The 23,184-nt window shown below is 49.2% G+C and overlaps 3 protein-coding genes across 3 annotated transcripts; all 3 read left to right on the top strand.

Annotated features, from left to right (window-relative positions):
- The first annotated feature begins 2,117 nt into the window (after window positions 1-2,117).
- On the top strand, window positions 2,118-4,047 carry LOC101766208 (glycerol-3-phosphate 2-O-acyltransferase 6). Its single transcript, XM_004981799.2, has 2 exons — window positions 2,118-3,237; window positions 3,333-4,047. Exons 1-2 carry the CDS (start codon window positions 2,218-2,220, stop codon window positions 3,849-3,851), a joined length of 1,539 nt encoding a protein of 512 aa, XP_004981856.1. The 5' UTR covers window positions 2,118-2,217; the 3' UTR covers window positions 3,852-4,047.
- A 7,242-nt stretch (window positions 4,048-11,289) lies between these two features.
- LOC101757184 (protein NRT1/ PTR FAMILY 2.13) lies at window positions 11,290-14,104 on the top strand. The gene is made up of 3 exons (XM_022823548.1): window positions 11,290-11,492; window positions 11,897-12,119; window positions 12,476-14,104. The coding sequence occupies exons 1-3, from the start codon at window positions 11,467-11,469 to the stop codon at window positions 14,006-14,008; spliced, it is 1,782 nt and encodes a 593-aa protein (XP_022679283.1). The 5' UTR covers window positions 11,290-11,466; the 3' UTR covers window positions 14,009-14,104.
- Window positions 14,105-14,779: 675 nt separating this feature from the next.
- LOC101766615 (ankyrin repeat-containing protein ITN1) lies at window positions 14,780-16,755 on the top strand. The gene is made up of 2 exons (XM_004981800.2): window positions 14,780-15,458; window positions 15,560-16,755. The coding sequence occupies exons 1-2, from the start codon at window positions 14,828-14,830 to the stop codon at window positions 16,630-16,632; spliced, it is 1,704 nt and encodes a 567-aa protein (XP_004981857.1). The 5' UTR covers window positions 14,780-14,827; the 3' UTR covers window positions 16,633-16,755.
- The last annotated feature ends 6,429 nt before the right edge of the window (window positions 16,756-23,184 follow it).

The following is a 23,184-nucleotide window of genomic DNA, read 5'->3' on the forward strand; positions in this document are numbered from 1 at the left end:
GTTTTGCTCAACCAGACTTTATTTTTTCTTCGATTTGTTAATTCAGTATGTGACAAGAAAAAAAAGAAAAAAAACTTGGAACCATATCTGGTTTAGTGGTTGTGTTATCTCTGACTTTTCATTTTCCTGATGGCAATTTACGTCGGCTAACAGTTTATTGTATTTTCCTTTATAACTTTGTCAAATGATGGAAAGTATTTCTAGTTGTACTGGAATTGGAAATTTTCCAACAGTGAAAAGAAACAATATAATATTACTGGCAAAAAATTCCTAACAAGCCTTTTGATTATAAAAAGGATCTGTGTATCAAATGTACTAAACTGTCAATCTATTAAGAATATAAATCTCACAAAAGTTAGAGATCGTGTAGTACCTATTCAGAAGGCTATCAACACACACAATACGAAACTTAAGACTGTTCGTAATACTATCAACATAGTACACAGATGAAACTTATTTTTAAACAATCCAGATTTAACTCTCCAGCACTTTTTTTTTCCAATTATTACATAAAAAATGGTTTGATATCAAAATTACAATAGTTCTAAGACGGAGAACAAAACTAATTGAAGGTATAAACCAGAAATAATAATCGCAGAGTCCTTCTATTATCATGCGCTATATTAGTAATACATTTAGCGCATCTGCTCAAGTAGTCTTAAGTGCTTTCATAGAATTTCAAAACATAATCAGGCAAAAAAAATTATGTGTTGAGAAATTTCTGGAATACTAAACTAACCCTGCCCATCGGTGTCTTTATTTACAAACCTCATCATCAAACCGATGCTGAAAGAGTGAAAGCCATTACTCAAGTTTGTTCATAGGTCATTCTGCAAATAAAATTCTTCTTGAAATGTTTACAGTTGGTTTAGCAAAGCCTTCAGATACTGATCAGAGGACGAGAAGGAGGTCCTAACCAATCCGATTAAGGGTTAACGTACAGAGTACAGACCCTAGCAGGTCAGGTGTTGCTGGCGGTGAGCAGTTTCGGCGGCAACTATTTAGCATGAAAATACCGACCAGTACTGTGAGTTAGGAGATAGCATTAGTTGCTCGCGGTTGATCCACCAATTTTGCTTTTATTCGGTTTGGGTCATTGGGTGCATCCTAAGCTAGATTACGAGGGCAGAGTGTGGAGGAGCGAAGAACAACGTGGCATGTATGGAACCTGGCGTGCAGTTGATGGGCATGACTCTGCTGCGGAGAAGCATTTTTCAGCTAACTAATGAAGTTTAGTGCCATGCTCGCACGGCGTCTCTCTGACTTAGGAGCTTGAAGAGAAGGTAATGGTGGCGCAGGTCATCTGGACGTCAGAACGTGCGTGGTGATCGAACTGGTGACATGTCCATGGCGCCGAACAAGTGGGCAGTTGTGCAAGATCACTATGGTACATGGGTGTTCTTCTCAGGCTGCCCCTGGAAATTACAATTTTGTACAAGCGGAGACTGAGGCTGCCCCTGGAAATTAGCCAGAAATTGGCTGCCCCGTCTGATATGAACAAGATGCTGATGTTCCAGTCAAATCACCACATCAATGCACACTAGTCATCAGTGAAGATTTGGGCCTAATAATTACTAACCACTTTCGTTATAAGATTCACATCCAATTTTTTGCTAGTTACTATCCTCGTAAACGCCGCGCCGCTTGGCGACTACCACAATTGTACTAGCAGCAGTACAACGAAGAACCCCAAAATGAAACGATCTACTGAGCTATTACCGTTGCTTGTTAATCACAGTACACCGAGACCAAGCTTTCCCCTCCAAACAAACCGCACGTCGCCTTCAACAAAAGAGACCAAAACTTCACTACATGTAATCCCCATAAACCTAAGCTTCTTTTCTCGGGCTTCGCTTTAGTGGCGATCATGCCGATGCTCCGCGCCCATGTGAAACAACGCCGCGCCGGTGCTTCCTAAGAAACCCTCCTTTGGAGCATTGGAAAGCCTTCGCAATTCCCATCGACGTAACATGCTTGTTCGCTCTGTGTGCGTCCCTTTCCTCGGTTTCTTCTATACACGTCACAACCAATTCTTCTTGTCCTTTGCACCCAGCAGCTGCTTCGTCTATATAAAGCCGCCATGGAAAAGCGCAAGGTCCGCATGCAAAATACACACCAGAAGGCGTGTCCATCCAAGGGGAACGAGTGTGGTAGCACACTTGGTGCTTTATTTCTGGTGCGTGTGTGCTAGCTCCGAGGGGTTTGGAGATATCGATCATGGGGGAGACGACGGCGGCGGCGGCGATGGCTGGCTCGCCGTTCCCGACGGTGGAGAAGTGCTCGTCCAACGACCGGGCCGGCGACACGGTCGTGGCAGACCTGGACGGGACGCTGCTGTGCGGGCGGAGCTCGTTCCCATACTTCGCGCACATGGCGTTCGAGATCGGCGGCGTGCTGCGGCTGCTGCTGCTCATCGTGCTGGCGCCGCTCGCCGGGCTGCTCTACTACCTCGTGTCGGAGCCGGCGGGCATCCAGGTGCTCATCTTCGCGTCCATGGCGGGGACCAGGGTCGCCGACATCGAGGCCGTGGCGCGCGCCGTGCTGCCCAAGTTCTACTGCGCCGACCTGCACCCGGAGTCGTGGCGCGTGTTCTCGGCGTGCGGCCGCCGGTGCGTGCTCACCGCGAACCCGCGGGTCATGGTCGAGGCGTTCCTCAAGGAGTACATCGGCGCTGACGTCGTCGTCGGCACGGAGCTCGCCGTCTGGCGCGGCCGCGCCACGGGGCTGGTCCGCGCCCCCGGAGTGCTCGTCGGCGACCGTAAGGCGGACGCGCTCCGGAACGCGTTCGGCGACGTCGCGCCGGACGTCGGCCTCGGCGACCGGAGGACGGACTATCCATTCATGCGGCTGTGCAAGGAGGGCTACGTCGTGCCGGCGGCGCCGAGGCTGAAGCCCGTGCCGCGTGAGGACCTGCCGAGGCCGGTGGTGTTCCACGACGGGAGGCTCGTCCAGAAGCCGTCGCCGGCGCTGGCGCTGCTCACCGTGCTCTGGATCCCGATCGGGTTCCTTCTCGCCTGCCTCCGCATCGCGGCCGGCGCGCTCCTGCCGATGCGCGTGGTGTACCACGCGTTCCGCGCCCTCGGCGTCCGCGTCACCATCAAGGGCAACCCTCCCCCGCCGGCCAGCCGGGAGACGGGCCAGACCGGCGTGCTCTTCATCTGCTCCCACCGCACCCTCCTCGACCCCATCTTCCTCTCCACCGCCCTCGGCCGCCCCATCACCGCCGTCACCTACTCCGTACGTTGTCATGCAATTTCAATGCTACCGTCATGCAAATCACATCAAAGAATCCACTGATCAACCAACTAACGCCCACTGATTTTTTTCAACAGGTGTCTCGGCTGTCGGAGATCCTGTCACCGATCCGGACGGTGCGGCTGACCCGCGACCGCGCGGCCGACGCGGCGATGATCCGGCGGCTGCTGGCGGAGGGCGACCTGGTGATCTGCCCGGAGGGGACGACGTGCCGGGAGCCGTTCCTGCTGCGGTTCTCGGCGCTGTTCGCGGAGCTGACGGACGAGATCGTGCCGGTGGCGATGGAGAACCAGATGAGCATGTTCCACGGGACGACGGCGCGCGGGTGGAAGGGGCTGGACCCCTTCTACTTCTTCATGAACCCGAGCCCCGGGTACGTGGTCACCTTCCTCAACAAGCTCCCCGCCGAGCTCACCTGCAGCGGCGGCAGGAGCAGCCACGAGGTGGCCAACTACATCCAGAGGCTCATCGCGTCCACGCTGTCCTACGAGTGCACCAGCTTCACCCGCAAGGACAAGTACAAAGCGCTCGCCGGCAACGACGGCACCGTCGTCTCCAAGCCCAACATCGACAAGAAGCAGGTCATGGGCTGTTAGCAAAGATTAATCGTACGTCTTGCGGTTGTTTGTACGGCCTGTCTGACAAAATGGCCAATAAGCAGCATCGTACTGTGCAGTATCAGTGTACACATATATGTACGCGCCCTTCCGTGCTTCATTTTCTTGGTTTTGGCACGCACATACGTGCGTATGTAATTGTTCTTTTAACGTACACATACATTGTTTTTTAACAGTATATTACTCTCTTTGTCCTAAATTATAGGTAGTTTTAGTTTTTTTCTTCGTAGCATTTACTATGCATCTAAACATATTGTATATACTATGCCCCATCAGAGCTCGAAACAACAGAGATTCATGAAAGAATTGGTGGAACTATAGTTGCCTATCTCCGCATACTATAGGTTATTTGTTTATAAATAGGAGTACTAAAGACTCCAACACAATTACAAATGAGATTATAGGATATCCAGTTTGTTGTGTAGATTTACAATCTTAGAGATAGAGCTAACAAATATATCCTATCTATAACAAACCGAATTCTCCTTTGAACAAGATTTACATGAGCCGGACTCTAGACCGACTATATTTCTAAAACCCTCTCTCAATCTTAACCTCCTAATGCCACGAGGTTTAGATTGCACACAAAACACTGAAGTGACCGAACAGGCAAAGCTTTGGTGAATTCGTTTGCCAACTGATCTCCTGAAGGAACAAATCGAACTTGCAACTATTTCTTCATGACTCGCTCTCGCACGAAGTGGAAATCGATTTCTATGTGCTTTACTCTAGCATGAAACACCGGATTAGCAGACAAGTATGTAGCTCCCAGATTATCACACCATAGAATTGATGTTTGCTCAATTTTAAATCCAAGTTCAGCTAGTAGCGATTCTAACCAGATTATCTCAGCTGTTGCATTGGTCATGGATTTATACCGAGCTTCGGTACTTGATCTTGACACAGTTGCTTATTTTCTAGCACTCCAAGATATCATATTTGCACCAACAAATATTGCAAAACCACCTGTTGATCTTCTATCATCAACACTTCCTGCCCAGTCAGCACCAGAGAATCCACTAATGACAGCAGACACTGGCTTCTGAATTTTGAGACCCAAACTCAAGGTGTACTTAATATACCTCAATATTCGCTTGACTTAGTGGGCGCATGCAGAAACTGGCAGACTTTGTTTACTGAATATGACAAATCAGGACGTGTCAGCGTCAAGTACTGTAGAGCACCAACAACACTTTTGTATCTAGTGCTATCTTCTGGATTGAGTGCCTCCCCTTCATAGCTAGAAAGCTTCTCAGATGCCGATAGTGGTGTATTACATGGTTTGCACTCGGTCATGCCAACTCGGGCCAATATGTCTTGTGCATATTTACCTTGAGAGAGGATTATACCGTCCTTTTCTTTCTTCACTTCAATGCCTAGAAAATAATGCAGCTCACCAAGATCCTTTAATGCAAATTCTTTGTTCAAATCTTCAAGGAGGGCCGACACAGCTTCTGGGGACGAGCTTGTCACAATAATATCATCAACATAGACAAGCATAAAAATTGTTGCATGTCCCTTTCTATAAATAAATAATGAAGTGTTGGATTTTGAGGAAGTGAAACCGAGAGAAAACAACTTGGTACTTAACCTAGAGTACCACGCTCTTGGCGCTTGCTTCAGTCCATAAAGAGCTTTATCCAATTTGCATACAAATGTAGGTTTATTTGGATCTTCAAATCCTGGTGGTTGTCTCATATAAACCTCCTCTTCCAAAACACCATGCAAGAACGTGTTCTGCACATCAAGCTGTCGAAGACACCATCCTTTGGAGACCGCAACCGACAGCACAAGTCTGACAGTAGCTATTTTCACAACTGGACTAAATGTGTCCTCATAATCGATACCGTAGCGCTGCTTAAAACCTTTAGCTACCAACCTTGCCTTGTATCTGTCTATACTGCCATCAGCTCTTTTCTTGATTTTGTACACCCACTTGCAATCAATCAAATTCCTACCTGCTTTATTTGTAACAAGGTGCCAAGTCCCATTACGCATCAATGCAAGGTATTCCTCTTGCATTGCATGTCGCCATTTTGAATCCCCAAGTGCTTCTTGTACCGATTCAGGCTCACCAGTGGAGCTAAACAAACCATACCGTATCATCCCATCATACAGTTTTTTGGGCTTGACATTCCCACTTTGTAATCTTGTGTGTCCACTAGAAGAAGCTGGTGCTGTTAGAGTAGCAGGCAACACAGCTGATCCGCCTTCGGACCCAGAAGATCCGCCTAGGGCGTTGAACGGTGCAGTAGTGGCGGACACAGGCGCAAACACGCTCGGCTCGGCACTTGGCTCATCAAGAAGTGGCGGCTCGCTTGGTGGCTCGCCCGTCGTGCCTGGCAGCTCGCCCATCGGCTCGCCCGTTAGCTCGCTCGGAGCTAGCCTGGCGCCCCCACCAGGCGAGCGCGGAACCAGCCTGGCACTCCCACGCGGCAAGTGCGGAAGCATGGAGTGCGACGCGGGAGCCATCGTGCCCCCCCCATGCAGCGAGCGCGGGACCATTGTCATGGGAGCTGGTACGGCGCGCGCGTCCGCGTGAAAATCAGCGCCTGGTACATAAGTTGATGTAGAATCCACCGCCGATTTTTCCTATAGATCATCACTAGCACAAGACAGATTAGTAGCATTAGTAATATTGGAAGCAAAACAATTTTCATCCCCGGGATTGCGAAGGAAATCAGGAAGGAGGATAATGTCTTTGCGAAGTTGAGCGCCAGCATTGGGATGAAGCTTAGCAAAGGGAAAGATAGTTTCATCAAAGACGACATCGCGAGAGATGTAGATGCGACTAGTGGAGATATCTAGACATTAAAACCTTTGTGCATGGAACTATAACCGAGAAAAGCACATTGGGTGGAGTGAAACGAGAGCTTGTGAGAATTATATGGTCGCAAATTAGGCCAGCATGCACAGCCAAAAATACGAAGGCTATTGTAATTAGGAGTTTCATGAGACAATCTTGCAACAGGCGTGTCATAATTGATCACCTTACTCGGCAGAAGATTAATAAGATATGTGGCCGTGAGGAATGCCTGATCCCAAAATTTTAAAGGCATCGATGCATTGGCAAGAAGTGCGAGGCCAACTTCGACGATATGCCTATGTTTTTACTCAGCCGCCCCATTTTGCTGATGAGTATGAGGGCAGGACACGCAATGGGTGATGCCAATCCGTTGAAAGAAGGAGTGCAACTTTTCATATTCCCCTCCCCAATCAGATTAGATGCAGATAATTTTCTTATTAAGCTTCCTTTCGACAAGATTCTGAAAGTCGTGAAAAACCTGAAAAACATCATATTTGTGGCGCAAGAGATAGATCCAGGTGTATTTGCTATAATCATCGATAAAGCTGACATAGTAAGTGTATCGCCCAATAGAGGTAGGAGCCGGTCCCCACACATCAGAATAGATTAAATCAAGAGGAGCACTAGAAACTTTATTCGAAACTGTATATGGGAACTGATGGCTTTTAGCCCTTTGGCGAGCATCACAAACAGACTCATGATTATGAGCACTATCATGCGGCAAATTATTAGTACTAAGAATTTTCTCGACAATGGGAATAGCTGGATGACCTAGTTGACTATGCCATCTAGAGATAGATGGCTTATTGCATTTATAAACTTGTTTACTAGAATTTCCTTGGAACGAATGCGACGCTAGAGGATAGAGACCGCCTTTACATCTGCCTTGATGAAGGATTTTCTTCGTGTCCTGATCCTTGATTAGAAAGAAATTCGGATGAAATTCAAGGAAAACATTATTGTCTCGTGTTAATTTGTGAACAGAAACAAGATTCTTGTGGGAGCTAGGAACATGAAGGATGTTTTTGAGATGAAAATCCTTGTTGGGGGTATGAAAAATTGAATGCCCAATATTACTAATTTTCATACCTGAGTCGCTGGTGGTGTGGATTTGATCTCATCCCGTATATTTGTCACGCACAGTGAGCTTCTCCAACTCACTAGTTACATGATCAGTAGCACCACTGTCAGCATACCAGTTGGTGTCATATCCGTAGCTTGCTTCAGCAGAGCCTACTGTCTTGCTTGGATGTTGCTCGTCGTCGTCGTAGCGGTACCAGCATCTTGAGGCCTCATGTCCCACTTTCTTGCAGATTTGACACTGAAGCTTCTTCTTAAGCGAGGCTGAGGTGTTGTTGGTGCCGCCGATCTGATTTTGGCTAGGGTGTCTGCGACCACCACGGCCTCCACCATTGCCTCTGCCGCGGTAGCTTCCTCGCGCACGATTAGAGCTGCGCCCATGAGAAGCAGCATTGGCCGACGATTGATATTGACCGGCCTCTTGAAACATCTCAAGGCGAAGATCGTACTCCATCAACTGTGAGTATAGATCTGAAAGGGAAATAGCATCCCCACGGCCAAGCATAGCAGACACAAAGGGGTGATAATCATAATCAAGACCATTAAGAATATGAGCAACCACCTCTTCGTCGCCAATGGATTTTCCGATGGCGGCGAGTTCATCCTTAATGTTCTACATCTTGTTGAAGTAGGTCGCCGTCGTCAGGCATCCCTTCTTCAAGGTAGCCAGTTGCATTCGCAGGTTGGTGACCCGTGCTCTAGATTGCGCCGCGAACATAACCTCCAGCGCCTTCCATGCTTCAGCGGAGGTTGTCGTGGTCGCTACTCCTGCCAGCACCTCTCGGGTGATGGAATTCAGCAGATAGCTGAGGAGCTGTTGATCTTTGCTCACCCACGAATCGTACTCGAGGTTAGAGACTTCTTTCTTCTTGTCGTCCAGCAGTACCTCCAGGATTGGACTTGGCGCAGGAACCTTCCCCTCGAGGATCCCAAGGAGCTGGGCGCCACGAATAGTAGGGAGGAACTGCGCCTTCCATAGGATGTAATTGTCCCGTGTGAGTTTCTCGGATACTTGTCCGAGTTGCACCGACGTGGAGGAGGAGGATGCCATGGACGGATCTTGCGTGTGCTTTAGGAAGAGGCAGCTCTTGATTACCATGAAATAATTGGTGGAACTGTAGTTGCCTATCTCGGCATACTACAGGTTACGTGTTTATATATGGGAGTACTAAAGACTCAACACAATTACAAATGAGATTGTAGGATATCCGATTTGTTGTGTAGATTTACAATCTTAAAGATAGAGCTAACAAATCTATCCTATCTATAACAAACCGAATTCTCCTATACATGAGCCGGACTCTGGACCGACTATATTTCTAACAATTCACCCGAACACTAATGAGATAGGTCATACAGCCTCACCGGTGTGCTTGACATTGTAAAAAGCTTTCGATCACTTTAGGTGACCAGACATGTTGCGGCTACTTATATTCATTCGAGCACCCCCATCGCCATAGTTCCACTCATGTTTTCAGAAAAACAGGAGCCGGACGCTCATTCACGCAGTTTCTGGCACATCGTCATGCGTATATGTTACTAACTGTACTAGCAAATAAATTCATTCAGTTGTTGCCTAGCTTCATATCCAAATTACCAACAATCTCATCTAATAGCTGTTGCCTTTTTGTCATTCACATTTCTAGCACCGGTAAAAGCATCTCCAACAGTCCCCCTTTCCTCCAATCCAACTATAGGAGAGTTGATAATAAAATAGTACTCCAGCGGTTTCCCTTACTTTTTCATTTTTCCAATAATTATTGGGACAACCCAATAATTCACCCTAACTCTCCCTAAATAAAAGAGGAGTTATGACACTCCCAATACGGTAATTGGATTGGAATGAGATTATTGGAAGAATCCAAAAGCAACTCTTCCAATAATAATAAAAGTGATATTGGGATATTTCTATTAACTAGTTATTGAAAAATATTTATTAACTAGTTATTGGAAAATATTTATCGGGAGAATGCTGGAGAAGCTCTACATCTAGTTAGCCTGGTTGCCACGTGGTTATACCGTTCTAGACACGTTCTTCGTGGCTGCTAACGTTTGACGTTTAAACATATAGCGCGCTCGTTAAGGTCAAACTACAGATTATCTCAATTCAGAGTAGGTGTAGAAATGTGCACGAGTGAACGACTCTGCTTCCTGCATGCTGCTGTCTAGAAGCAGAATCTGATGGGTTCTTATTACCGTGGCTCGTTCTAGGAAAGTAGGAAGCACTGCATGATCTTTGCTCCAAAGGAAAATGTTCACACGGGTGGAAAATCCACCTTTAGTCCCGGTTGGTAGGGAGCAAATCTCCTAAAAATCCATCCGGGATAAATCAATCGAGACAAAAGGGGATCTCTAGTCCCAAGTCGCTCACCCGGGACTACCTCTTTTATTCCGGTTGGTATTCCCAACCGGGATAAAAGAGTTTTCCAAAAAAAATAAAAAAAGCATCGGCCGGTGCCCGCCCGCCTCGGCTCCCGCTCCGCCGCCCGTGCGCCGTGCTCTCGTTCGCCCGTGCGGCCTCCGCCTCCAGCTCCCGTGCGCCGTCGGCCGGCCGCGGAGCGGCCGCCCTTTGCTTGAACTGCTCCATTGCGCCCCTCTAGCACGAAGCACACAGGCAGCGCCTCGGCTCAATCCACGTCAGCCTCCGCCGCCGCCGCCCCCGCTCGCACCTCGGTTCCGTGTGCCTGCCGCCCGCCTGCGTGGGAAAAGAAGAAAGGATAAGGAAGAAAAATGAGGGAGGGAGGGAGGAAGGAGAGGATAAGGAAGAAGGAGGGAGGAAGGAGAGTACGTGTGCATGCTGTGCGGAGGACAAAGCTGTACTGCTGATTTATTTTGAGACAGAGATCGAGGAGGTGGAGGGGTGGGGGCGCGAAACGAGGTGACAGTGCTTTAGTCCCGGTTGGTGTTTCTAACCGGGAGAAAAGGCTCGTCAAGGCCACTGGCTATTAGCCAGGATTAAAAGGGCTCTTTAGTCCCGGTTGGTGAACCTTTTATTCCGGACTAACTTTAAACCGGGATAAAATGGGACGCGTGGAAGGTGAGTTCTCTACTAGTGTCAGCTAGGAAAGAAATGCACCATCCGCATACTCGTTCTACTTTTATTCTAAGCAACAAACATTTCCAGGTTGATGACAGCACTCGGTTGAACCTGCAGCTGCAGAGACGACATTGCAATGGGTCGAATATAATTGCAAGAGAGCGAGAGGAACATTGCCTTTGACATTATCTTGACTAGGGTGCTCAGGTCAGCTTGCAGACGAGTTCAACCCATGTTCACCCATCCCGTCCGCAAGAGGAAACGTGAAACGGTGGCCAGGTTCGCGAGACGAACGTCCCGTTGCCTGCTTTCCTGTCATTTCCTTCGACAACCCAAGACCCAGTGCTACCGTTACAACACCCAAGACCAAGGGACAAGTCAGTGCTGAATTTTCTCTGGGCTGGCCAGTACAAATACCGGCGTGCAACGGCAAACACCCATTCGCCCATCCCTTCCACCCATCGCTGCACAGTTTCGGATACCAAACACTGCGGCTATACCTCGATCGATCAAAGACGAGCAGTGGCGGAATACAAAATGTGCGAGGGCGGACGGCCGGAAGCATCCATGGCCTCGTGCCGGCGCGCGGCGGGGCAGAGCCTCGCGGAAGAAGAAGAGGCCGCGGGCGGAGGAGGAGGAGCGGAGGGGATGCGGATCCGGAGGCCGAGGGGATGGACGGCCGTCGCCTTCATCATCGGTTTGTCACGGCCTTTTCAGCTAATTCATGCATATGCTGATATATATGCATATTTTTGGAGAACAGTTTTTGTATTTTTTTTCCAAGGGTTTGAAACCATTTTTTGGAAAGGGAGGGTTTGAAACCAATTCGTTTTTCCAATTAGTCATATTCAGGTTCTGTTGCATCGAATTCCTGCTGCTAAAGGGCTAGGATGGTGTTTGAAGAATAATTTGTGTTTTCAAGCACTCATCCTTCATTCCTTCGCTACAGGAAATGTTTCAAAACTCTTCTCACATCTCATGTCATGCAATAAAGTGCGGGTCTTATCATGATAGATACATGGATTTTCTAGGAAAAAGAAAAGTAGACAAAATCTCACCCGTTACTTCAGTCTTGTGATGCTCGTTCGTGCACGGATGCAGTGCAGGTTTCTTCGCGGCAGCTTCTATGGCGACCAACTCGTTCGTCACGCCCCTCACGAATTACCTGATCAACCGCTACAACATGGAGGAGAATGCCGCAACAAACGTGAACAACGTCTTCAGTGGCATGTTCAGTTTCGCGCCCGTGGTCGGAGCCTTCGTCGCTGATGCATTCTGGGGCAGATTCAGAACCATGCTGCTCGGATCTGTAGTCGGGGTTATCGTGAGTTATTCTAAGTCCCACCCATGCCATTGACTATCAGTAGCGATGCAAAAAGTTTCGCTTATCGGTAATGTTACAGAATAGACGTCCGAAATCTTTAAAAAAAATCGGACGCTCCGACATATATTGCAATAGTTAAGTATCAATGTTGCAACTATTGTTTCTGCATGTTTCATAATAAATGTTGCATGAAACATAGTGTTCATGTTGCGGTGGGAATTTTCAATCCCAGAGTCCAACGATATAGTTATTTTTACACATTATTTTTCATATTGCAAACGGTAACCCCCTTCACTTATTTTGAGTCGTTAGGTTAACCTGACGTGACCCTATCTGACCGTTGGCTTGCCATACAGGGAATGGTTATCATCACCCTCTCGGCGACAATCCGTCAGCTCACACCGCCGTCGTGCAGCGCCGCCGCCCGGCAAGCCGGCACGTGCGCCGGCCCGTCGGCCCTCCACCGCGCCGTGCTCTACGTTGAAATGGGCCTGCTCGTGGTATCCGCCGCCGGCCTGAACCCGACCGCCCTGCCCTTCGGCGCGGACCAGTTCGACGAGACCAACGAGCGCCACAAGGCCGGGGTCACGCGCTACTTCAACTGGTACTACGCCAGCTCGATGATGGCCACGTTCCTGGCGCTCACGGTCATCGTCTACGTCCAGGACAAGGTGAGCTGGGGCCTCAGCTTCGCCATCCCCACGGCGCTCACGGTCGTCGCCTTCGCCATCTTCCTCCTCGGCACCACGGTCTACGTCTACGTGCCGCCGGAAGGCAGCATCTTCTCGAGCGTCGCGCGGGTGGCCGTCGCGTCGTGCCGCAAGTGGAGGCTCCGGCTGCCGCACCCCGACGACGCTCGGCGGCAGGAGGGGGTCCTGTACAACCCTGATCCCGCGGCGGCCGCCAACGGGCGCCGCCGCGTGTTCAGGCTCCCCCTCACGTTGCAGCTCAGCTTCCTGAACAAGGCGGCCATCGTGACCGACGCCGCCGGCGAGGTGCGACCCGACGGCTCCCCGGCGAGGCCGTGGAACCTGTGCAGCGTGCAGCAGGTGGAGGAGGTGAAGTTCCTCGTCAAGATCATCCCGCTGTGGGTCTCCGGCGTGGTGTGGTTCATCGTCCTGACGGAGATGATCAACTACACGTTGATCCAGGCTATGACCATGGACCTCCGCATGGGCAGCCGCTTCACCATCCCGGTAGTGTCGATCCTCGCCGTGTTCTACCTCTCCGTGGCGCTCTTCGCGCCCGTCTTCGACCTGCTCGCCTCCATCGCCGCGCGGTACCGCACCAAGGCGCCCCCCGGCGGTGGCGTCGGCGGGGGCATCACTTTGCTCCAGAGGCAGGGAGCCGGCCTGGTGATCGGCGCGCTGGCGTTCGTGGTCGCCGCCTCCGTGGAGGTGGAGCGCAGGCGGAGGGGATCCGCGCTGGGCCACGGCGGCGGCAGGTCCCCGCTGTCTGTGTTCCTCCTGGCGCCGCAGCTCGCCATGATGGGCGCGTCGGGCGCGCTCAGCATGGTGGGGCAGATGGAGTTCTACAACACCGAGTTCCCGGACCAGATGCGCACGCTGGCAAACGCGGCGTTCTACTGCGCGCAGGGCGCCGCCAGCTACCTGGCCACCCTCGTGGTCAGCATCGTGAACGCGAGGACGCGGCGGCGCGGCGGGTCCGCCGCGGGCTGGGTCAGCGACGACATCAACGCCGGGAGGCTCGACTACTTCTACTACACCATGGCCGTGCTCGGCGCGGCCAACTTCGCCTACTTCCTCGTGTGCTCGCACTTCTACCGGTACAAGGGCGAGCAGGCTGCTGACTCTGCCGGACCTGAACTTCCATCTGACAGTGACAGTGCTTGCACAATCGGCACCGAGGCCGTGCTCCTAAAGACGTAGCTACTAGATGGCCGCTGTATGTAACAATAGTTCAGTATTTGAATGTTGAATCATTCCTGATGCTCTAGTAAGATTTTTGCCCCAGAACTAATGAATTGGTGTATTATGATATGAAAAAATTTCGAAATACTAAAATCTTGTGATTTCAAGAGGCAAATAGTGACTGAACTATTAGGTGTTTTCCTACTTTAATCAGTGAATGCCACTGCCACAAAAACACTTGCCTTCACACATATTCCCTCCGATTCGAAATTACTATTCGTTTTGGCTTTTTTATTGCATAGCTTTTGCTATGTATCTAAACATAACATATATCCAGATGCATAGTAAAAGTTATAAATCTAGAAAAGCAAAAACGAGTAGTAATTTGGGACGAAGGGAGTAGGTCACAAAAATGTGGCACGTGATGTTACTTTTGGCTTTTGGGGGAAAACTGACAATGCCAATCTTGGTCGGTTTGTGTTGAGCTTGGATCATCCACCTGCAGCAGCATGGGGGAAGAGAACTGGAATATATGCGAAGGATGATTAGCCCAGTAAAGGGTACTTGTATATGTCACAAAAGCAGTGTCATGCTTGGTTGAAGTCCAAAAGTGCAAGCGACGCATCAAATTAGAGCTCCAACCATCGCAATCAGCTCTTTTGATACGTTATCAGTCACGATATATGCGTAGCGTACATAGATACGGTTCCTTGCCACCACACCTGCAGTTACCATGTCCATGCCAACTCAAGAACAGAGCTGAGCCTCGATCTGTATTTGTGTGTCGTAGCAGAAGTACCGTAGGTGGAAGAAACTACCTCTAGCTACACAGCATCCATGGCAGCAGTGGGGACTGCAGAGGGAGGCATGGACCCCGCCTTGTACAAGGCCGCGACGCAGGGGTGCGTGGGGAGCCTGAGGAAGCTGGTGGTGAAGGACGTCGAGATCCTCAACTCCAAGACGCCGCAGCGCAACACGGCGCTCCACCTGGCCGCCCTGCACGGCCACCCCAAGTTCGCCCGCGAGGTCCTGGCCGTGAGCAAGGAGCTCATCGTCGCCAAGAACGCCGACGGCGACACCGCGCTGCACCTGGCCGCCAAGACGGGCAGGCTCAAGGTGGCGGAGCTGCTCGTCGCCCTCGCGCGGGGCTGGCCGGAGGACCCGAACTCAGAGGACGCGCTCCTCAAGAGCCCCCTGATCGCGACCAACAAGGAGGGCAACAACCCGCTGCACGAGGCGGTGCGGTGCCGCAGGACGGCCGTGGCGCTGGCGCTGCTGGACGCCGACCCCAGCCGCGCCTACGACCTCAACGAGAAGATGGAGTCGCCGCTGCACATGGCCGCCCGCGAGGGCCTCGTCCATGTGGTCCGCAAGATGTTCGAGTTCACCTGGTTCGACACGGAGTACGTGCCATCTGCCTCCGTCAGCGGCACGGCCCTGCACCAGGCAGTGCTCGGTGGACACATCAGTATGCGAGCTAAAAAAACACCTATTTTCAATCACATGAAATTACTCCGTAGCAGCTATTTTCTTCTTCTCTTTGTTAATTCCATGGGATGCGTTTTGCAGAGGTCGTGGAGATCATGCTGGAGAAGCACATATGGCTGCTGGACATGACCGACTCCAACGGCAACAACGCGCTGCACTACGCGGCGCAGAAGAACAACTCGCACGTGGTGGAGTTGCTGCTCAACATGAAGACGCAGCTGGCCTACACGCGCAACAGAGAGCAGCAATCCCCGCTGCACGTCGCCGCGCAGTACGGCTCGACGGCGGCCATCAAGGCGCTGCTCCGGTACTGCTCCGACGCGGCCGAGATGGTGGACGGCAACGGCCGGAACGCCTTCCACGCCTCCGTGGACAGCGGCAAGGCGAACGCGCTCAGGTGCCTGCTCTGCCGTGTCCGCCCCGAGCAGCTGCTCAACCGCGCCGACAAAAACGGCGACACGCCGCTGCACCTCGCCGCCAGGATGAACCGCGTCCACTGCGCGCTGGTGCTGCTCAAGGATCGCCGCGTCGACCCCTGCATCCGCAACAAGGAAAACCAGACGGCGCGCAGCCTCGTCGAGGTGAGGTTGAACACCGGCGAGATGGATGCCCACGAGATGTATCTCTGGAAGCAGCTCAAGCGTCAGGAGTCCACCCGGTGCCTCAAGCAGCAGCTGCCGCCCGTCACCTTCACCGGCGGCAGCAGGAGCTCCAGCCACAAGTACTTCGAGCGCAGCGTCGAGACCTACATCCTCGTGGCCACCCTCATCGCCACCGTCACCTTCGCCGCCACCTTCACCATGCCCGGCGGCTACGACCAGAACAGTGGCATCGCCCTCCACGGCCACGACACTGCCTTCAAGATCTTCGTCATCTCCAACACCGTCGCCATGTGCAGCTCCATCGTCGTCGTCTACTGCTTCATCTGGGCATGGAAAAACCCACTCAAGTTCAAGGTCGACAAGCTCTTGTGGGGCCACAGACTCACTATGATCGCCGGTCTCGGCATGCTCGTCTCGCTCATGGCTGCTGTGTACATCACCGTAGCACCCACATCAAGATGGCCAGCTTATGTTGTCATCGCCATCGGCATGAGCACTCCGGTTGTCGTCGTCCTCATGCTGGGCAAGGAGGTGGTGTTCGTGCCGCTTTAACTGCTAGTGCTGGTCATCAAGACGCGTGCTTCGTTTTGTATTGTTGTGTAAACCTTCTTGACCTCCATCAGACCATGTCAAAAATGAGAATCACCTATAGCTTTGTTCTTGTTTCAAGCTTCAGATAAGCTTTCTTCTGGATATCTCCCGCCAAACATCTTCAATGATCTTCAGTTTCAGGTGGGAGTACGTTTTTTTTAATGTAAAAGAAATCTTTGAGGCTTTCTACATCATCCAACATACAAACTTGTTATTCGAATCAATTCCTTCTAGACACTAAAAAACTAGCTATTACTTATTTACCATTGAAATCGTTGAACTTTCTTTATGGTTATCAATCTAAAATTTCATGCTTTCCATACCATTCCGCTATCATTACCACCATTTCCATCACTGTAACTGTTAGACTGATATTAAATATCATTGAAAAAGATAGTCTTGCCCCTCACCTCGACTCAACGGCGATTAAAAAAAGACCTAGCCCGACCCGACATGGAGCCGGAGCAAGACTACGGGAGCATAAGGTATGCGTTGATAGCCATGCTGAGAAAGCCGGTGCCATCCGTGGAGGAAGCTAGGATAAGGGTAAGGATGCATGTGGATATGCGAAGGTTGTTGTGGAGCGGGAGGAAGCTCATGCTGCTCCGCATCACTGCAGCCATGAGCCTGTTGTCGGAGGAACCTAAGGGAGCATTTGGATCCTACCCATGTGTTGGTGTTTAGATATGGCAACCTATCGAGGGGTGCTCAAGGTAGTGTTTTAGTTGGTGGGATTCGTCGAGATAAGGAACTCAAAGGTAAACACAGATAAACGATTTAAACATGTTCGGGTCGCTAGATTGTGTAATACCCTACGTTCTGTGTGTTGGTTGAATTGAATTGCTTCGGAGGGGGTCCCTGCCTCGCCTTCTATAGTTGGAGGCAGGGTTACAGGTCAATTGATTACAAGAGTACTGGTCGGATATGACTAGAAGAAGCCTACCCTATTACAACGAGTACTTTTCTAATCCTCGACTGATTCCTGTCTTTCCATGTAGACTACGCCGTCCTGCACCATGGTCTTCATGTTAGATGCTCTCGGTGTCCAATCTCATATTTGGGTCTCCTCATGTGCCCATGAATGTACCTACCACACCATGCGTGCCAAGCCTGTTTGAACTATTAATTTATGACCATCAAACCATGTTAGAGGGATTATTGCTTATAATTTTGAAAGTCGTCCAGGGGACAGCTGTAATACGTGCCATTTCAGGTATTAAAATAACTGTGGGAATTTAGAAATAAATCCAAAAGAAAAAGAAAAGAAAAATGGCAAAAAGATCAAATTCGGCCAAATTTTGACCGAAATTTGAATTTCAAATTTAAAATTCAGAAAAATTTGTCCAACATGTGGAATACAAGTATGAGATTATTTGGAAGCAAGGAATCAAAAATTTGGAGCTAAGTTGGTGCTAAATATTTCAAAAGAATTAGAGAAAGAAAAAGAAAAAGAGGAATTGCTGTTTACTGTTCACCGTCCGAAAACAGCAATTCAGAAAAACAGCCATAGAGTCTGTTTTCAAAATTCATTTCTCGAGAATTTTTCAACTAAGTGCACCATGACAGCTATACCATATTGAAGTGTGAACTTTGGACTACAAGATTTGGGTGTTGTTGGCCAGGATCAGTAATAGGAAGGGAGTCAAATTCCAGCTCAAAGTTAGCACAAAATCACAAGTTCACTGAAACTCTGAATTTTTTTCTAAGTCTGAACAGCAGCAAGGCAACGACTTGGGGCTCGAATTCAGAGCTATTTAGATCAAAAGAGATACTTGTTCATGAGCAAAATGGAACACTGGGACATAGTAGAACATGTTTGGGTAGAAGTTGGATTGGAAAAACAAGCTTTAGGCTACTGAATTGGATTGACAATGGAGATCGACACCACTGTCGATACTGACGAAACTGAATCCTTGATTCAGTCGGGTTCAGAACCAGCTCGAGCAACTTTTCCAAAATTCCTTTGATTCAATGTTTATCTCAAGCCGACGCCAAAATAAAAGATGAAGGTCTTAAGATTATCTTCGGCTTGTGTTAAAGCACGGGAGGCCGTCGGATTGAGGATCAACCGTCAGTCGCTTCTGAAGATCACGGGCGCCAGAAGAACGGTGACAGAGCTCCAGACGTGTCGCCGCCGCCGTCGTCGGTCGACCGCCAGGACAACTAGCTAGGCCACCTCCTCACCACGCAAGCCTACGGGTAGGCCACGGTGTCGTCCATGCGAGGGGTGAATCGCTTGAATAGTTACTGTTCCCGCGCCACCGTTTCACTGCCATCCCTTTTTACCGCCGCCCGCTCTCCTCTGACCAGTATCGCCGCCACGCAAAATTCTACCACCTCCCAGCAGCTCCCGTCGATTCCTCTCGCTCACTCCTCCACAGACACCCCAGCTACACCCCGAGCCAGTCGTTGTCCCACATCCTTGCCAGGATAGCCGTGCTCGCCGCCGCTTCTGTCCGCCGCCGTCGCGCCGTCCGCTCACGGTGAGAACCACCTTGCGCTGCCTCCCTTCCTTCTTGAGCAGTCGTAGTCAAGTCCTTAGGGTCTGAGGATGGGGTAGAAGCAGTCGTTTGAGTCGGTTAAGCTGTTGTCGCGAGTAACCACGGCCGGCCAAGGGAGTCGCCGCCCGTCGCCGTGGAGGGGATGGTTCCGGCCATCTCCGGGGAAGCTGTTGCCGCGCACGGGGTTGTGTAGGTCTAGGGTTGGTGTCGTCGCCTGGTCCCGCCGCCGGGAGGGCGCCGGCCGGCGAGCCGCGCCGCCCCCTGTCGGGGACGCGTTTTGGCGGGAGGTAGAAGAAGCGCTGTGCGCTCGGGCCCGCGTGTCAGTAGGAGAAGAGAGGGAGAAAGAGCAGGCCGAAGCGGTGCGGCCGGTTGCTGGGCCGCGGTCGTGAGGCCCAGTAACGCGCGCGCGGTTCGGCGGGAAAGAAAAGAAAGAGGCCGTGGGCCGGTGCTGGGCTGCCAAGGGAAAAAGAAAAGGAATCGGCCCGTGGGGGCCTGTCAGGGGGAAAAGGAGAACCGGCGGGTAGAAATGAATAGGAAGGTGGGGTCCGCGCCGTGGGGTCCAGTGGCTCGTGAGAGAGGGTAGAGCATGGGTGAGTAAGAAAAGTTTTTCCGGGGGAATTTCGGGAAAAGTTAGATTTCCTTAGCAAAATAATTCGTTTAAATTCGTTTTACACCATTTTAATCACAGAAATTTGTAGGAGTGTCCAAAATTAGTGAAACCAATTTTGTTAGGCTTGTTTTATTTTCCTTTATGCATTAAAATTTTTACACCCTAGGAAAATAATAAAAATTCGGGTATTTATTTAATGCCTTCCTTTTGAGGTAATTAAATAAATACTTAATATTTATAAAATGTATAAAATATGAATAATGCTTTATCAATCACAAATAATTCTTAACCCATAAGAAATTAGATTTTCAAGTTAGAAAATATTTACCACTTTTCTAAAATTAAAAGAAAAAAGTTATAGGAAGGGTTAATTAAGAAAAATAAAAACATAGGTTAATCTTTTTAGATTTTGTGTGTTGACTTACAACTTTATCATGATAAGTCGTATAGTCCTTGTTGGCTTGCAACTTTATCATGAAGGAAAGTTGTATAGTCTGTTATTTAAAAAGTTTGCATTCTAACCCCTGCATATATTGTGCCGTAGATCCAGAAGCACCAGAAGAAGGTTACTGGGAATTTTCAGAAGGACCCTTGGAGTCCGACGAAGTATTTGAATTTGTTCCCTGTGAAGCAAATCCGTCGGCTTCTACTAATCTTTTTAACGATCAAGGCAAGCCCCGGTGCATTTATACCTATCTATTTTGGAATCGTTATTTCATGTGACTAGTTATAGGTTATTTGTTTATCGCATGCACTAAGTCTAGGAGTTGAATGAAACCTATTCTTGTGTATGATCATGCCTTGATTTAAGGACATCTTTGCCACTTGTTCAAATCTTAGAAACTACCCAAGTCTAGAAATGCTTACTTGCTTACATGATTGGTTTACCAACCTTAAGGAAAACTCTTAAGTCATACATGTTGCGTATGAAGGATAGTTTGGAATATGAAAACGGACAGAAGCTAGAGATGTAGTTCTGTCGGCTAGATTAATCTGGTTAAGGCCCAATTCGTGTCTTAACCGCTGATCAAGTGATAACCATCTGATCACTTACTGGGTATGGGACCAGTAAAGCCCAGTAGATTAGTAAATTCTATGACCAGGAATGCTTCGTACCCGCGCTTGACGTGCTGGAGATTGGCAGGGGTGTAGCCTGAAACTCACATGGAGATCAGGCCAGACGTGGGGTCCCATGTGGGGGTGCATCCCTGGGTCCGGGTAGTTGTATTCCTAATCATTGACTTTACTAATCGAGAGGTTGTTAGTACGACCTGGACAGTCGTATAATGCTGGTGATCGGGGTGCTCTCCTGCAGGATGTAAATTGATCCGGATCGCCGCAATTCTCGGTCATGAATGCACTTGATCACTGTTAAGCATCGTAGTATAAACTCATGTGATATAAAATCTCCTGTTGCCAAGTACTGTATGATTTAACAGCTATGATTGTTTTACTTCTGTTATCATCTAGAATGGTTAGGTAATGACTTAACTAAAATAAAAGATAAAACTAAGGCCTCACTCGTAGTAAGCTTTTTCGGCAAAATTGTGTCAACCAAGCACACCCAAAGGCTGACATGCATTCCAAAGAAAAACTATTATATTGGTTAGTCGGGTAAGACTTGCTGAGTACCCCGTACTCAGGGTTTTTCCCCTTGTGGTTATCTTTCAGAAGCTCCACCGGAAGCTACCGAGGAGGAGACCCCGAAGACCTAGAGTATTGACCTGAGTCTCACAATACTCTAGAAAACAGTTTATCGACGCATCTTCTCCTGAACTATTTATGTTTAATCTTAGAACTTGTCTAACACTGCATCACTAAGTTTGCCTCAACTTATGTCTTGTAATAACTCGTACCTCTTAATTATGTATGTAAAAATGTAATATTTGTTGATATTATCCCATCGCGGATATTATCCCGATGCATGGTTATGAGACACGCCGTGGATCCTTCGAGGAGTCCGAGGGACACTCGACGGACTACCGAACTTATGCTGTTTTAGGTGCGTTTCGGATAATTGCCGTTCTGACGGCGATTAGGCGCACTTAAACCAGCTTAAGTTGGGCGGTTCCGCCACAGCTGGTATCAGAGCCGTAGATTGGGATAATCAACAAATATTACCTTTTAAAACACTGAGACTCTATTTTAAATAATAAAAACAAGAGTCATAGGTGGCAGTAGTATTAACTGGTTGATTGTTTTGCAGATGCTAACTATTTGCTGCGTGTCGCTAGTATTCGGTAGTTTATTATTTAGGGAGAGATTACGATGCCACCAATTTCCTACGAGTGTGTATATGAGTTTGAAAGTACGTAGGAATCGTTGCATCATAATTGCATTGCATGTTTAAAACTTTTGGGTTTGGTGAGTGCCGCTAGACCTGATCTCGTTTCTTTTATAGGATGTTTGAAGAAGGTTACACGGATAGGGATGGGTGGACCCGTGGTCGTTATCTGGACAAACCAGGGTTCGTGCAGTTACTCTGGAAGACACTACAAGAGTTGGGTTTTCATAGTCCCCCAGAGTATTATTGGAGAAAGGAAGATACCAGCCATAAGCAATATTGCACGGTGTATGTGCATATCCCAGATGATGATACCCGACCTAATTGGCGTTTGGAGGAAGTAATGGAATCAGGTTTTGAATTCAACGATACCATAGAAAGGGCGGCCATGACAGCTATTACTGAGCTATGTGAGAATCATAAGGTGGAAATAGGGTCGAGCTCTGCTCGATTCTATTCAATCAAGCATCAAGATGACGGGGTATGGAAGCGGAGGATTAAAGCCTTGAAGAACACATCTCGTGTGGAGCACGATGTGTTGGTGGCTGCTGCTTCTGATTACATGACCGCTATGTATAACTTACATCAAGCTTGTATCCGGAAGTATTATAATCAGAGGCAGAAGAACGAAGATACTAGAATGGAAGCGATGGGTGCCCGGTATGACAAGGAAATGTATAAGAAGGCGGCAATGGCAAGGGAGCATGAGATGGAAAAAGCAATGCGAGAGCAGTCCAGGCGGATTGAAGATTATGAAGAGAAACTTCGGGCAATGCAAGGGTTCATCGAAGCAAGTCGAAGCATGGCGGATAGGGCAAGAGAAGAAGCTGAATCCAATGTCCATAGGCTGGAGGCGGAAAGATTTCAGCAGCTAGACGAGATTCTATCACTTCGTCTAGCTCTGGAAGAAATGCAAGCTCAAGCACCTGCGCAAAATATTGTCAATGTTCCACCACCTCCCCCACCAGAAGAGCCTCAACCACAGAACCCGGAGGAAGCGGATCAACTAGTACCTGTGATAGAAATGGAGGAAGATCCAGTGCCACCGGTAGATCCTGAGATAGATTTATATGCTCACGAGAATCTGGAAGGCCTTGATGTGGACATGGAAGATGACC

This window comes from Setaria italica, chromosome IX (assembly GCF_000263155.2).
Source record: "Setaria italica strain Yugu1 chromosome IX, Setaria_italica_v2.0, whole genome shotgun sequence".
Classification (NCBI taxonomy): domain Eukaryota; kingdom Viridiplantae; phylum Streptophyta; class Magnoliopsida; order Poales; family Poaceae; genus Setaria; species Setaria italica.

Excerpts from the sequence above, each read along its gene's own strand:
- LOC101766208 (XM_004981799.2), top strand. The coding sequence starts at position 2,218 with ATGGGGGAGACGACGGCGGCGGCGGCGATGGCTGGCTCGCCGTTCCCG. Across the intron at positions 3,238-3,332 it reads TCACCGCCGTCACCTACTCC|GTGTCTCGGCTGTCGGAGAT; the intron begins GTACGTTGTCAT and ends TTTTTTCAACAG.
- LOC101757184 (XM_022823548.1), top strand. The coding sequence starts at position 11,467 with ATGGACGGCCGTCGCCTTCATCATCG. Across the intron at positions 11,493-11,896 it reads GGCCGTCGCCTTCATCATCG|TGCAGGTTTCTTCGCGGCAG; the intron begins GTTTGTCACGGC and ends GCACGGATGCAG. Across the intron at positions 12,120-12,475 it reads GATCTGTAGTCGGGGTTATC|GGAATGGTTATCATCACCCT; the intron begins GTGAGTTATTCT and ends CTTGCCATACAG.
- LOC101766615 (XM_004981800.2), top strand. The coding sequence starts at position 14,828 with ATGGCAGCAGTGGGGACTGCAGAGGGAGGCATGGACCCCGCCTTGTAC. Across the intron at positions 15,459-15,559 it reads AGTGCTCGGTGGACACATCA|AGGTCGTGGAGATCATGCTG; the intron begins GTATGCGAGCTA and ends TGCGTTTTGCAG.